The sequence below is a fragment of the Nicrophorus vespilloides genome, unplaced genomic scaffold, assembly GCF_001412225.1.
Source record: "Nicrophorus vespilloides isolate i.1.1-1 unplaced genomic scaffold, Nicve_v1.0, whole genome shotgun sequence".
NCBI lineage: Eukaryota > Metazoa > Arthropoda > Insecta > Coleoptera > Silphidae > Nicrophorus > Nicrophorus vespilloides.
The window spans coordinates 208-16,435 of NW_017095865.1; the positions used below are offsets into that span (position 1 = coordinate 208).

Sequence of the window (16,228 nt, forward strand, 5' to 3'; positions counted from 1 at the left end):
AATAGATGCATATGAAAGCTGAATGTTTGGGGAATCTAGCAAGTATCGATATATTACTGTGGTTTTAGCAGTTTGGCTGTAATTCGTGTTCAAAGTTTAAAAATGCTCGAAAAAGCAGTGTTTTAACATTTCATTGATTTACTCGAAAACTATAATAGATAGAATAAAGCCAATAGATGCATATGAAAGCTGAATGTTTGGGGAATCTAGCATTTATTTGGAGAATATAAATAAAAATATGCGCACGTCCGTTACATATATATCAAAAAAAAAAGAAGAGAAAATAAACAAGATAGGATGGATCTCTAAATTTATCCGATGAATGAGTTCGGATGTAAGTTAGGAACGGATCACGGCTTGTCAGTTGGCTGCACACAGCCCATAAATTCTCATCACTTAACTACTGCAACATCGAAGCATCATAATTGATCGCAGTAAGTGTTTTCGATATTTTGTTTATATAAATTGATCGCAGTAAGTGTATTTGAAAAATTGTGAAAAACAACAATAATTGATCGAAGTCTCTTTGGAAATTTGTGAAACAATAAACCGAAATGTCACTGTCATAATACAAAATCAATTTTTAATTGATCCAAGTATGTCTTTCATTTTTTTAACTGTCAAAACAATAACAAAAAAAGTTTGGAATCACTTTAATTGATTTTATTTATGTAGTTTAGATTAGTTTAATTAAATTTCTAAATATTTTAGATGAGTAACAGCTGCGCGATATGCAAAAATCCTTCGGAGCAAAGCTGCTCCCTTTGCAACGAAGTCTTCTACTGTTCCAAAGATCACCAGAGACAAGATTGGAAGAATCACAAGCCGAAATGCGCACCATACAAGATCGTGACAAGTCTGAGATTGGGTCGTCATTTGGTAGCCACAAGAGACATCCCGCAGAACGCGATAATCATGAAGAAATTCCCTCTGTTAATAGCACCAAAGATGGCCAGTTTTCCTGTCTGCTTGGGTTGTCACAAACGGTTACAGAACGACTTCCACGAATGCCCGAAATGCTCTTGGCCCCTATGCTCGAAAACATGCGAATCTTCCGGTTACCATCAACACGAATGCGAGGTGTTTTCAAGAAAGAATTACACTCCTCGCGTGCAGCGATCCAACACCAAGCAAGGAATCTACTCGCTGATAGCACCGATGCGCGCCCTAATCCTAAAAACAAGGAACAAAAGTCAATTTGAATCATTGTTAAGCATGCAATCTCATCTGGAAGATAACCAAAACTCTCCGATTTACCGGATGTTAAAAGCGTCTTTAGTCCCTATCTTCAGAGGCTTTGGTATTGGTGATCCAGAGGAAATCCTCACGATTTGCTCGATCTTCGATACGAACTCTTTCGAAATCCGCGACACCAAAGGTCTCGTCAACATCAGAGGTTTGTATCCGATGGTTTCGTTGATATCGCACGATTGCAAGATCAACACGAAGCATAGCTTCCACGGAGATAACCACGAGATCCACGTAATCGCGACTGTTCCCATTAAAAAGGGCGAGATTCTGACTACGACTTACACGCAAACCCTTTGGTGCACGGCAGCGAGGAGGGCGCATCTGAAGCAGGCGAAGAACTTTGATTGCACTTGCTCGAGGTGCGAAGATCCGACGGAATACGGAACGTTCGCCGGTTCAATCATCTGCACCAACTGCCACAACGGTTTGGTTGTCAGCGAAGATCCTCTGGATGTTAAAGCTGGATGGAAATGCGATAAATGCAATCATCTGCTCGGCCACGATGAGTTGGACAGTTTGAACGAAGTTCTCAGGCGAGAAGTGTATTGCATAGATAGAAGCGATCCAGAAAATTTCGAAAATTTCTTGAAGAAATACAAAGACGTGCTTCACGAGACGAACTGTCACGTGTTAGAAGTTAAATACGCCCTAACGCAAATGTACGGTAATCTAGCAGGCTTCAAATTAGAAGGTGAGAAAACTTTCAATCGAAAACGATAAATCTAAACTCAATAATTTTCAGAATTACCAGAAGATTTGCTGAAGAGAAAGATTGATTTGTGCGAGGAATTGATCCAAATTGCAGACAAACTCGAACCTGGATCTTCCAGATTCCGTGGTAACCTTCTGGACGATCTGCAAGCCGCTTTAGCCGAGAAGACTTTTAGGGAATTGAAGACCGACGATCCAAATTTGAATAAATCTAAAGTAAGTGACGTTTCAAAGGTCGATTAGAGCTTCAGGAAGATTTCAGGGATAGTTTTGTAATTTCAATATTTGAAGTTGGTAAGCTGTATAACAAAACACAGTTTTCTGTCGAATCAATATATTTTTCTTTTTTATCAAAATTTAGCTAAAAAATACGTAAAACTTAGATAGAATTCATGGAATAATTTCGAAAATCTTCGAGAGTAAAGAACGTAAGATATCATTGATAATTATAACTCGTTTCATTTTCCAAAGTTAAAACCATATAAAATCTATGGACGAAACAATTGACTTTCTGCAAAGAATGTTTGTTTTTACTAATTTATTGGATACATCTGCATGTTCATATAAGCTTGAGTTACGAATATTTTGATGATTACTTTTGAATCAAATATATTCAGTTAAGCAAAGAACCAAATATAAGGGTTTCTGTACAACAAGGACAAAAAGAGATTCTTCATTAGTTTCTAAATTAATTGGTTTTTCTAGGAAGTTTTCAAGAGATGCTTCGATTTGTTGGAGATGGCCACGGAAATCCTTGAAACGGAACCGGAAACGGAGCAACATTTGAAGCGGCAATTGGAGAATTTATTGGCTAAAGCCCCAATAAACACCAAAACATGACTATTTTAGATTTCTTAATTATTATTATTAGTATTAATTATAAAATAGATTGACTTTTATAGGAAAAAATGTTATAAATTTCTTTAAAAATATAAATTATTTACAAATGTGCGCCATCTATATTAATTATGTAATAAGATTGACTAAATTTAATGCAAGTAGCTTTAATATAGTGAAAACAATCGGTAATTTGTTTGCAAATACAAATTATTATAACATTAATTTAAGCTTGCGCCATCTTTTACTGGAAAAATAATATAGGAAATTAGGTTGGTTCTTTGTGTAGATGAAAATGAATCAATTGTAGAGGAAAGAGAAGAATTAGTTCATTAATTATATTGATTTAATTGAGTTATAATATAATATTTAGTTAATTAATGTGAGATTTATTCCGATTGATGGTGGTGACCTCTCTGGGTGGGATGTCGATGAGGAAGCATGTTACCATGTCTGCAACGTTGGTAGCAGTGCTCCTCTTTTTTTTTACGTGAAGTGATGTGATTGACACCGAACAATCCACTGATTGCGAATCGAGTTTGATCAGTTATTGCAATATATCGAGGTAAGTGCCCTAAATTGGTGACCCACACCGATGACCGGCCCTACGGCGGAGCCGTACATCTCTGAACCGAAGGACCTTTCAGTCGACTTTGTAGGTCATTCGCGTTACCACACGCAAACACACACACACAGCGAGACAGCATGTTTTTTGGGGGGTCAGCTTTGTGACAAAACAAAACACAGCCTATCCACAATGTTGGGGATGCACCCATGAATCATCATAAGCTGCCCGATACACACACACACACTTTATACCTTTTTTTTTGTCTCTCTGTTCTTCTCTTTCTGTTTGGCTCAGGATGTTGTTTTGGAGTTCCCTCTCGCACACATCTATTTATAACATCTGCACTACTTGTTAATACTTGGCATCGCATTTGAACATCTCTCAGTTTTGTTTGAGGGGGGAAATTGCACACTCACTGGGGGTCAGCACTGTGCCTCATTGATACAGACAAGAAAGAGAGTGCTCAGTCGCATCACAACCTCTTGCAGAGAAAGGAAGTGCACACGATAAATCAAAAAAGACTTGATCATAACTGAGGCAACACAAATCAGCAGCAATTTACCGCAAAATTTACACACTACTTGCAGAGGTACATTGTTGAATGCGTTGCTTTGGAAACCCTCCCCATTAGACACTATAAATAAACTTCTAACCCTGCATTTGCTTTTCATTGTTGCCTGACGATGAGTGTGTTTATTTATAATTAAAATCGTTTGCATGCAACCCTCATCCTGATCCTAAGAGATCAATAGTGCTGTGATTGTTGTTGTAATATTTAAATCTCATCTTCTCTATCGCTTCAAGGCAATGTCCATCCAAATCGCGGTTGGGAAATATGCTACGACCTCTAAAAATCGCGTTTTGATCTCCGTTAGTCCAAATCTGAGTGTCTATTTTCAGTTACACGCGATTTATCGCTCGACTTCAATACGAAACATTGATTGAATGGATTCCGATTGGGCAAGAAATTAAATGGGAATAAACCATTCGAAGCATTTATTTTATCATCGTTGAAAGTTTAAATATAAACATGTTAATTATTCGGATAGATTAAAACCTCATAATTTATTTAAATTTAAAATTTTGTATTTTAATGCAATGCGATTGGTTAGTTGATTTCAAGACACGCCCCCGTTCCTTCTTTCCAATATAAAATCAAGGTCTCCTCGTGAATGTATCAAGCATGCGAATTTTGATGTGAAGCTTTTGGTTGTTCTTCGCCTACTAATCCACGTGTTTTTTTCTCTTTTTGTGTCGTTTAGTGTTGCTGGAGCAGCGGCGCAATGCATAACCTAAACTCCGAGGGTCAGTATAACATGAGCACGGCCAACGGGTCGGCGGTGAACACCGAGAGGGTGGCCATCCTCGATGCCGGCGCGCAGTACGGAAAGGTCATCGACAGGAAGGTGCGAGAGCTGTGCGTGGAATCGGAGCTCCTCCCTTTGGATACGCCCGCCTTCAACATTCGGGAGGCAGGATACAAGGCGGTCATCATCTCCGGCGGTCCGTCCTCGGTATACTCAGAAGACGCCCCTCGCTACGATGCGGACATCTTCAGGATAGGTCTGCCCGTTCTTGGCATCTGCTACGGCATGCAGATGATGAACAAAGAGTTCGGCGGCACCGTGCTCAGGAAAGAGAGCAGAGAGGACGGTCAATTTAACATAGAAGTTAATCCCAAATGTTTATTATTCAAGTGAGTATTGTTTTGCGTTGATGTAATTATAACTGAAACACATTAAATATTAACATTAATGGGTAATCAGTAATTATAATATATTAATGACGAAACGTTCTTTGTAGAGGTTTAGACAAGATGCAGCAAGTTCTCTTGACTCACGGCGATTCGATAGATAAAGTAGCGGATGGTTTCAAGCCGATCGCTCAGAGCTCCTCCTTCTGCGCCGGCATCCATAACGAGAAGCTGCGACTGTACGGTGTCCAATTCCATCCAGAGGTGGATCTCACGTCGAACGGCAAGGCGATGCTGCGCAATTTCCTGTTCGACGTCGTCGGTTTGACCGGAAACTTCACGATCCAAGGACGCGAATCCGAGTGCATCAAGTATATCAAGGATTCGGTGGGATCCAGTAAGGTGCTGGTGCTCGTGTCCGGTGGCGTGGACAGTGCCGTGTGCGCCGCCCTTCTGCACAAAGCTCTCAAACCGGAGCAGATCATCGCCGTGCACATAGACAACGGTTTCATGAGGAAGAACGAGAGCGCCCGCGTAGCCCAATCGCTGCAGAAACTTGGTCTGAATATACGCGTGATCAACGCGCAGTGCGCGTTCAGCGGCGGCACCACCGTCGTGCCCATCGACAGGAACGAGCCGAACTCCAGGACCCGGGTGACGAAGATGCTTTCGCAAACTGCTGATCCGGAGGAGAAACGCAAGATTATCGGAGATGTCTTCGTGAAGATCTCGGATGATTTCCTCGCCGAGATGAACCTGAAGCCGGAGGAGGTGCTCCTTGCACAGGGCACTCTCCGTCCGGATCTCATCGAGTCCGCGTCGACGCTGGCCTCCAGCAAAGCGGATGTAATCAAAACGCATCACAACGATTCCGAACTCATCAGGAAGCTCAGGAGCGAGGGTCGCGTCGTCGAGCCGCTGAAGGACTTCCACAAGGATGAAGTGAGGGCTCTCGGTAGGGATTTAGGATTGCCCAGGGATCTGGTCATGAGGCATCCGTTCCCCGGTCCGGGTCTGGCGATCCGCGTCCTCTGCGCCGAAGAACCTTACATCGAGCGCGACTTCTCAGAAACTCAGGTCCTCGTCAAGATCATTGTCGAATTCGATCAGATGCTCCAGAAGAAACACGCATTACTCAACCGCGTGGAAGGCGTCACAACAGACGAAGAAAGGTAAGAATTTGGAATCATTCAAATTGACTTATATACATTGAAAATTATGTACAATTTTCTTTTTTGCTTAGGGAGGTTTTGCGTAGGATTTCCAGTAAGCAAAAGCTGTCTGCGACCTTGCTACCAATCCGCAGCGTCGGCGTGCAGGGCGATTGTCGTTCGTACAGCTATGTGGCGGGCATCTCCAGCGAACAGGACCCAAATTGGGACGACATGATGTTCCTGGCCGTTCTCATCCCGAGGATCTGCCGCAACATCAACAGGGTGTGCTACATCTTCGGCGGTCTCGTCAAAGAGATAGTTCCAGATCTGACACCTACTTACCTCACCAACAATGTGATCAGCACCATCAGGCATGCCGACGACGTAGCAACAACCGTAAGTCTTTTATCTTCCAAACTCAAACTATTAAGTAATTGTTGAAAGAAGAAGGGAGATAAGAAGGCGACTTTCTTTATAGTCTTAGTAAGTTGCTGATACAATCTCCCTAGAGCAAATCAAAACACTTGACTTCCTTAATTGGACTTTAGGTGGAATCGGGAGAACAACTTCGGAACCGGTAGCTTAGCGTCCGGAGCTACATCCCGAATTACAGTATTTTATACTCACTTAGCTGTTATTAATAGGAAATAACAATTTTTTTGTAGGAATCGTTTGTAATTTCTGTTTATTTTTCTAGGCGTTACAAAATGCGGGTTTGATGGATTCGGTGAGCCAAATGCCCGTCGTACTACTGCCTTTACACTTCGACAGAGACCAAGCCCTCAGAATACCTTCGTGTCAGAGGTCCGTCGTGTTCAGGCCGTTCGTCACCCAGGACTTTATGACCGGAGTACCTGCCGTTCCCGGCAAACATATACCAGTCGAGGTGAGTCGAATAAAATAACTTGAACCGCAATCAATTCGAATCATCAATAACATTTGCTTCAGGTTGTACATAAAATGATGGCGGAGGTGCTCCAAGTGCCCGGAATTTCGCGGGTACTCTACGACCTGACTTCCAAGCCGCCAGGAACCACGGAATGGGAATGATCCAATCTAACCCGGAAGCGGGTGTCGGCGGATTGGAGCGATTTTAAAAAGTTTTTTTTTTATATTGTTATCGATATTATTGAATTTTCAAGGCATCGTTTATTTACTATTATGATTTTTGTCGATCCTTTGTTTTTGTTTTTTCCATTATTATTTTTTTATTATTATTATTATTATTAATTGAATAAATGTTTTAACGATTCCTGGAGAATGTCGCAGCGCGATCGGATTTAGAGGTGATCAACGTGAACAAAACAAAAATTAAATAAAAATAAATTGAAGATATTGTATTTTGAACGATTTGTTTTTTTATAACAATAAAAATATTAATAATATAGAATAATAATGTTACGTAAACGCATCAAATCTCGTCTTTCACTTTTTTTTTTCTTCTTCTGTATCCATGACAATATATTGACATGATACCACTTGATTCATGTTATATAAGTTTTTTTTGTTGAAAATAAGATTTGTAGTGTGTATGTTGAGACGAGGCAACAGATGGCGCTCAAAACAATATCTTCAGTAATTACGTAACTGTTACAGTTACATTCAACATCGTGAATCTAAATCAACTCGAAATTGAAGCTTCTCCAAAAACCTTTCTTCAGTTTTTAACCAAATATAAGAGGCACCATCTTTTGGAATTACTTGGAAATATATATTAATATTAATAATGTATTGAATTATTTCATAATCACAAATATATGTAAATATTCAGTTTTTAATTTTGTATTGGTAATTACTTGAAAGATTCATATATATTGTTCTTTTTACTTGCTTATAAACTAATTACAAGTTTTTTATTTTAAATCCATCTATTGTTGATTTTACAAAGTTAAAGTTTTGTGTTAATTTTAAATTAATCTGCTATTGGTATTATTGTTTATTGTAAAGTTGTTTTGACGTTTTCGAATGTTGTTAAGAACTTGTTGGGAAATTGTTGTTTAAAAGTATAGATCAATTCATGTAAGTGCATAAAACTAGACTTTACATAGTTTTTTTTATTATATAAATTGTTAAGATTAAGTAATTATTGCTGTTATGTGCATGTTTTCAAGGGTTATTTCTACTGTGTACGTGATATTGCCTATGGAGAAGCAGTGAGATTGCCTATCGGATGATGCATTCTGACAGGAAAACAGGGTTATTCGGAGCCACCCCTTCTGTCGCCCTGACACGTAAAATGGAGTGTTCAGCATCGTTGGAAGGAAAATCGGTTTTTCAGGAAAACCGATCCTCGTGAAAAGTGGACGAACTAGTTTCTTGAATCCTTCTGCGAAGTATTGCCCCCACCACAGACATCATTCGATTCATCATAGTGGCCACCAGCGCCAGTTAAAAGTGAGTGAGTCCGAGCTTGTGATGACATTGCGGTGATAGTAACGTAACGTAACGAAAGTTATTTATTTTCAACCCTCCCCTGTTTTCGTTTTTTACCCACCCAAATAATCGTGCGACCGCTGGAAATTCGAACAACTGAACAAAAATCCTTCGTGCTGGAGTGACCCGTGCCAGAAGTGGATCCTACCGGATCGACAGTTCTATTGTGTGTGCGTTTTATATATATATATAATTTTTTTTCTGGGCGAGGATCGAAAATGGAAAATCCGTGGTTCAAGCTGCTGCTGTTCCTGACACTCTTCTCGCTCCAGTGTCTTCCGGTAAAGCAATTTCATAATTCCTATATTCTGCCCTAAATGTACGACCCACATTCATCCAATCCGATGAATACACCAGAGAAACAAATCCCAATCCCAATAATCGAAAACCAGTCGCGATTTCCTTCCACAACAATAGCTAACGTGCTAACTCAATTTGCAATCTGATACCATGGTTACAAACAGAAGCCTGTTAGTCACAAACCAATCACTTGACACCAAAACAATCGCAAACAGCAGACAACGCCTGCTAAAGGATAGTGTCAATAATAAATTTCGGGACGAATCGATTCGGTTTACCAACGAAATTAACTAATTCCATACAGTTAAATTGAATTATGTACTTTCCAATAATATTTTTTTAACGTGATACGCTGTGACGCACGAAACTTTGTAAGAATTACAATAAAAAAAACAATCACGAACAAATAATTGAAACGAAAATTTTAAAACAATTTAGTTTATTTTCGACCGTTCTACATAGAATGCAAGTAAACAGCTCAAGAATGCTAATCAAAATTTTAATAGTTTTACATTAAATTTATTATGATAAATTTACAGGAAATCGTTATTCGAATCTAAATCTGCATACAAAATACTTTTACATTGAATATAATTTTATAATGATGCAGGAAGTCCATGAACATTAAGTAATCTGATGCGAATTGCGCAGAATAAGCAACAATTTTAAATGCGTTTGTTTTGTTGAGCTTTGAATGTAAACATGCTGATCTATATGTTCAAGTATTAATAGAAAACTAGAGGAGAAAACCGAAACAGTTTATATATGCGTGTCACCATCGAAGTTATAGTGTGTAATGCAAAAAAAAAAGACACGCAGTATTGTTGCTAGCTGCAATTTAATCCTATTGTATTTTTATACGTAATTTGGAAAATTTTTATGATGATTTTAGAATTTTCCAGGTTGTATAAGTTTTAGTATTTAGTTGTTTGAAGATGTAACTAGATAGACGTACGTTTAAAGCAAATGTTTTGGAATGATTCCCAGTATCCTAATTAATCACGAAGTATACTAAAAATAAGTAATAGAAACTAATATAGACTTAAATTTGTGTGTTAAATTGTCTGAACAAAATCATCTATAATTGGATTTACAAAACTGACGGATTGTCCAGTTTCTTAAATATTAATTATTTGCTTTGAAAGATTAAGTTAGTTTGTAAGGAAAAAGTTTTAATTTTAAGGGAAAACCGAAAAAAAGTAGGAATTATCAAATATTTATGTACTGAAGCATGAAATTAGTTCATAAACTAATCCATGTATACTAATGATTATATAAGTTATTTATGTGGGACAAAGAAAAACTGGATTGTTACATTACATTTGTTCGTAGTTTCATATTTAATTCAGTGTGATTCTCGCTCGACGCACGCTTTCCTGTTTCTAAACTTATCTATATTTAATATATTATCATTACATATTAATATCTCACTGCGTGGAATCAATTATTATCGCGTGGCGATAACGGAACGAACACAATCGAAATCTAATTTGAGACAATTTTTCAAAATACGGACGTATTTTTGGTTTGTTTTGTTTTGATTCATATAAAGATTCGTACACAGAAGTGTAGATAAGAGTATCTAAATTTCGTAGTAGAAAAATGTTGTTGTTTTTTTTTTGTTTTGAATGAAAATTAGTGCGAATATCTTTCATTTATCCAATTTGGGTCAGACCCACGATTTTTGCCCACGAAATCACATCTAATCAACTCGTTGCGTATTAATTATTAGGAATTGACTTGGTAGTATGTAGTGTGGAAATAATACACGCGATCGATGCCAGGAAATGCTGTTTACCAGGTGCAGATGGGACGATTGATCGTGACGCAATCGCCTTCTAAATATAGGTATTGAGGTCGAGTACAGAGGCAGATCAAAATGCAGGAGGATCAAGGCCAAGGTCCCTGAAAACATAAAAATAATGAATATCATCTTATCTAACAATTTCACCTACACTGCATAATTATTAGTTTTTTTTTGTGGAAAATGGAAAACTCGTGTTGGTGTAATTTACAGAAATCGGTGGTAAACTGTATGAATGAATCGTAATTATGGAAGTAATCCGATGTGAAAATTTAAAAAAAAAACTTAATGTTTCGTTTCGAATAACAAGTTGAAGCGACAATGATTCACTTCGTTGACGATAATAATAACACCGCTTTGTCGGCCTTTTAAAAACAAAGCGTTGAAATTTGTCGTGCAAACAGGTTTTAGTCGACTTTCGCAATATTTTATTTGCATTTAAATTTGTCGTTCAATGTACTAGTAGTTATGAGATTTATTTTACAATTGATTTTTCTTAATACCTCGCATAGTCCTGATTCGAACAGTCTGGCTTCACTGTAGTCCGGATTGAATATTCAAACACACTAAAAATTAGTACACATCTTTTTGTATACATCATTTTTTGTATTTATTTATGTTTCAAATAGTCCGGGATATTGGCGGAACCGATTACCCGCACTATGCGAGGTATTGTTAAAAATAGTCTTAAGACTATTAGAACTTAAGTAATTATTGTTACTTAATATTTCGAACTCATTTGATAGTATTTCAATAATTTGGATTCCTGTCTGTAAACTGTATACTAATTCAATATTGACTCTATTAAAACACTTTAAAAAACTTAGTTTCAAACAGTCCGGAATATTGGCGGAACCGATACCCGCACTATGCGAGGTATTGCTGTACGTTGAAAGTAGTCTTAAGACTGTTAGAACTTAAGTAATTATCTTTATTTTTCTCAAAATATTTCGAAGTTATTTGATAGTATTTCCATAATTTGGCTTCCTGTCTGTAAACTGTATACTAATTCAATATTGGCTATTGATTTTATGGTATTAAAACTAAGTATTTTCATACTAATTCAATATTGAATCTATTAGAACACTTCAAAAACTTAGTTTCAAACAGTCCGGGATATTGGCGGAACCAATACCCGTACTATGCGAGGTATTATTATACGTTGAAAGTAGTCTTAAGACTATCAGAACTTAAGTAATTATCGTTATTTTTTCTCAAAATATTTCGAACTCATTTGATAGTATTTCAATAATTTGAATTCCTGTCTGTAAACTGTATACTAATTCAATATTGGCTATTGATTTTATAGTCTTAAAACTAAATATTTTTATTCTAATTCAATATTTACTCTATTAAAACACTTATAAAACCTTAGTTTATTTGTAAATATTTGAACGTAATTTGATAGTATTTCAATAATTTGGCTTCCTATCTGTAAACTACATACATATTCAATATTGACTTTTGCTTTTATGGTCTTAAAACTAAGTATTTTCTAATTAGTCTTAATTCTATTAGAACACTTACGAAACCTAACAAATTATGGTTACTTTTGTAAACATTTTGAAGTTGTTTGATAGTATTTCAATAATTTGGCTTCTTGTCTATAAACTATATACTAATTCAATATTGACTTTTGATTTTATGATCTTAAAACTAACTATTTTCTAAATAGTCTTAACTCTATTAAAACACTTACAAAACCTAAGAAACTATAGTTCTTTTTTGTAAATATTTGGACATAATTTGATAGTATTTCAATAATTTGGCTTTTAATTTAATTAAAAATAATTTAATTTGGCTGCTAATTCAATATTGACTTTTGATTTTATGGTTTTAAAACTAAGTATTTTCAAAGTAGTCTTAACTCTATTAAAACACTTACAAAGCCTAATAAACTATAGTTCTTTTTAGCATCTTAATAATTTGGCTTCCTATCTATAAACTATATACTAAATCAATATTAACTATTGATTTTATGGTTTTAAAACTAAGTATTTTCATAGTAATCTTAATTCTATTAGAACAGTTATAAAACCTAACAAATTATAGTTACATTTTTCAATGATTTGTCTTCTTGTCTATAAACTAATTTCTTAAGTAAAATAATTAGAACTTTTTATATTGATTTACTTTTGACTCCATCAACTCATAGTACATTCAACTCGTCAACAGTTATCATTACCAATTTATTCCTACTTAATACTTGTTTGTAATATTTGAACTATTGACTTTCCCGATTAGCAGGCCTCGTGTATTTGAACTATTTGTTTTTTGTTTCTGAAAATCTCTTCTAATTTCTTTCAATTCGCTATGTTTACAAATGCGTTGTACTTAGTTCGAAAATATTTGTATTTCTTAAGATTCGATGCAATTGTTATTGAGCTGAAATAACATTTCATATCTGCACAATTTATTTTTAACTTGATTTAACTTTATTATTATTGAAACACGCAAATATTTTCATGTTTTTCGATTTGCTTATTTATCAGTTTGAAATTCTTCAAATAATTCCATACATTTTATCTATTTCAACAGCAAATTGTGTTTGTTTTTCGTGATTGAATTATGTAAATTTCATTACGTACTTTTAATTAGTCCAATTATGCTATGATATTTTTTGAACTATTGCTTAAAAGAGCAGTTAAAAAGCGTATATGAACTATTTGTGGATTTCTAAACGTAGTCAACATAATTAATTTGTATTGCGTGTCTGACGTTTCTAAATGTTTCATAGAATTTTTATTATGTACAATGGATCGTAGCAGGTGTACTGCGAAGTTACTCTTTGTTCAATTATGCAACCGTATTTGAATTATTGACTTTATTGATCACTTTTAATTGATCGACTGTGAACTGTACCTTTCATTGACTTAATTGTTAAGTTCTCAAGAATTCACATTAAGTCTCAACGTGAATCACGAAGTCTATATATAGTTGAACTACCACCTTTTCATCCTAATGTGAAAAAAAATATCGAAAGTTTAGTTGAGGCCAATCGATGTTACTTTGAACCGGATCAATTGCTTCGTGAAATTTGAACTCGATTAGTGAAAAATGCATCAATTATTAATGTATGATATATGACGCACGTAAATTTACTGGAAATGTTGAGTTTCATAATTAGTTTCAATGAATTTACCTCAGGTAATAAAGTGAAGACTAGACTTCCTGCAATTAGAAAGTCCTCATCCCTTTTTCTTTAGAAAAAAAAAATGCATTGATTCATTCTCTTCTCTAAGTTTAGATAAGAACTCTTTATTCTTCAGCGTTATTCAAAGGAAATGAGAACAATTTTGTCTGGTTTTTGTGTAGGAATTATCTCATAACATATTGTCCTCCCAGATAATTAATTGATGTTGTTATCACAAACTTCTACAAACTCGTTCCAAGGCTACAAATTGAAACGTTTCCTAGGAAACTCGTGTTTTCTCAAAGTTTAAATATTATTGTTTATATAAAAAAAATGAATTCTAGTCATCATCATTTTATAAGAAATTATCATGAAAAATATTATTATTTTTTTTTAATTACATGAATGAACATTTTTTTTCTCAATTACTTGCAGAAATTTAAAGGCATAATTTGAGGCAATTAATAATGAAAATGCATTTTTTTTTAAATATGATTTTTTTGTTTGTTAATTAGACTACAATTAAAAAGAATCTTCTTTTAATTGTTAGAAAAAAAGTTATTTTTTTTATAATTTCTGTACGAGGAAGATGAAAATGTTCAAATTAAATAATTGATGAAGGCCAACGTAATTAAACAATTAGTTGCTAGGCAACAGATTTATGAAGTGAGTAGACTAAATTAAGTTGTAAAAAAAAGTAAATATTTTTTTTCTTGTTTGTTATTGTTTATAAAGTAATTTCGTTGTTTATATTTGAAACTTTTCAAATTGTTTAAACCCGAATCTGTTGCGATGACCTCACGACCTTAATTAAGTTGACTAATTAATTGGAGTGAAAATTAATGATTGATGTTTATATAAAGAAAAATAAATGGTAAACATTTTTGTTTTTCATATAAATATGAAGTGATAATGAATGCGAAGTTATTTCTGGTTATGCATTGAGTTTTTAAATAGATTTTTCACTTGAAATCAAGTTTCGCGAAATTTGTACTGAATGCGAGATGAAAAACAAAGCTTTAAACACTGGATTATTAACGATTATAATCTGTAAATGATAACAATGTGACAAACATATTTGTTTTACTTATCTAATGACGTATTTTTTCTTCACAAAGACAAAGCTTTCATTAGTTATTGGTAACTTTTAATGGTAACGCTTTTATTTAGGTTTATGTGAAAAACAGAATTGTTTCTGTTGCGTTCCCTCGAGGATCGATACTTTTCCCTATTTTCGAGTCATTGCGAAACTAGGCATATTATCATATTTCGCATAGCAATAAACTAACAATGGATCGAGCAAAGTAACAGTTTCGGAAAAGCAAATATGAGGCGCGATTGGAAAGAGGAGAAACGTGCAAAGAGAAACTCGCTTCGTAATTTTCCGTACGCAGAAATGCAATAAAATTTGTTCTTGTTCGCTTTGACAGAGGCCACAGGATACTTTTCATTAAGTTAATAACAATTATATAAGAAAATAAAAAACAACTTCATTTTTTTCGTGAACTTTGAGACGAAGAAACTGGTTGTAGTCATTATTTATGGGAAAGTATTTGCGCTGCAAACGAGATTCTCTCGCAAATGCGTTCGGAAATACGCGGAATCTGCGAAAGAAGGTCGCTGCTTTATGTAATCGACACAAGTTGCGTAAGGCAACTCCACCTTTGGGTTGTTATTTAAGTCCGCTACTCCTGATTCGGTTGTGCGGACTTTAAAAGGTATCAGCACAAACGTGCGCGAACAATAACAATTGCAGAATTAATTTGTAATTGTTGTTGTAGATTTAGTGTTAAAGTCTTGATCGTTATTAAGAGTTGCAACTTGAAATTAGAGACGTTTGAATGATGAATTTCTTTAATTAATTATGAAGAAGTTAATTAGATTTGTAGAGACGAAATTCTGTGATTTTCCATTTGCAAACGTTTGTCGTAATCTGGCGATTGTGTGACGATAATCCGCGATAAGAATAAGCTTTTCTTTTTTTTTTAGCACGTTCTTGAATGTGTCTGTTCGCACCTTTAGTTTATTCGACCTCAGTTTGAAAAACACAAAGAAAAAAAAACTGTGTTACGAAATATTTTGTTAAACAGATTTACATTTTAGTAATGAGTTAAATCAGCTTTTTTTTGTGAGTAATTTGCAGAGAAGATCGAAGTAACCAGAATTTAAGAATCTTTGCATTTGTTTGAAGAATTTTGATTCAAAAAATTCATGTTTTCGTGTAATTTTCAGTGATTTTATTGATAATATTGTAGAATTTAAAAAAAAAGTTCTGTTTAATAGCGTAATTTGTAGATGAATTTAAGGAACTGCATTTGTTTGAATAATTTAGATTTTCAAGTAT

The 16,228-nt window shown here is 35.1% G+C and overlaps 3 protein-coding genes across 9 annotated transcripts in view; all 3 read left to right on the forward strand.

Moving 5' to 3' along the window:
* The first annotated feature begins 332 nt into the window (after positions 1-332).
* LOC108567136 (protein msta) lies at positions 333-2,827 on the forward strand. Its single transcript, XM_017927416.1, has 4 exons — positions 333-434; positions 712-1,942; positions 1,994-2,178; positions 2,668-2,827. Exons 2-4 carry the CDS (start codon positions 712-714, stop codon positions 2,800-2,802), a joined length of 1,551 nt encoding a protein of 516 aa, XP_017782905.1. The 5' UTR covers positions 333-434; the 3' UTR covers positions 2,803-2,827.
* A 385-nt stretch (positions 2,828-3,212) lies between these two features.
* LOC108567162 (GMP synthase [glutamine-hydrolyzing]) lies at positions 3,213-7,378 on the forward strand. Of its 3 annotated transcripts, none has more exons than XM_017927484.1 (7): positions 3,213-3,364; positions 3,662-3,956; positions 4,630-5,063; positions 5,171-6,232; positions 6,304-6,610; positions 6,912-7,100; positions 7,163-7,378. In XM_017927484.1, exons 3-7 carry the CDS (start codon positions 4,651-4,653, stop codon positions 7,262-7,264), a joined length of 2,073 nt encoding a protein of 690 aa, XP_017782973.1. In that variant the 5' UTR covers positions 3,213-3,364; positions 3,662-3,956; positions 4,630-4,650; the 3' UTR covers positions 7,265-7,378. The 3 variants fall into 3 exon arrangements, with proteins under 3 accessions (XP_017782973.1, XP_017782982.1, XP_017782964.1); XM_017927493.1 differs by having other exon boundaries at positions 3,753-3,956; XM_017927475.1 differs by lacking the exon at positions 3,662-3,956 and having other exon boundaries at positions 3,214-3,364.
* Positions 7,379-8,160: 782 nt separating this feature from the next.
* Positions 8,161-16,228, forward strand: part of LOC108567138 (Niemann-Pick C1 protein) — a 21,193-nt gene continuing 13,125 nt past the window's right edge. For 3 of the 5 annotated variants that reach the window (XM_017927432.1, XM_017927447.1, XM_017927440.1), the window contains exons 1-2: positions 8,161-8,233; positions 8,326-8,928. In XM_017927432.1, coding sequence (XP_017782921.1) covers positions 8,866-8,928 — 63 coding nt within the window. In that variant the 5' untranslated portion in view covers positions 8,161-8,233; positions 8,326-8,865. The remainder of the gene's footprint in view (positions 8,234-8,325; positions 8,929-16,228) is intronic. The other 2 variants (XM_017927453.1, XM_017927463.1) reach the window with 1 other exon arrangement.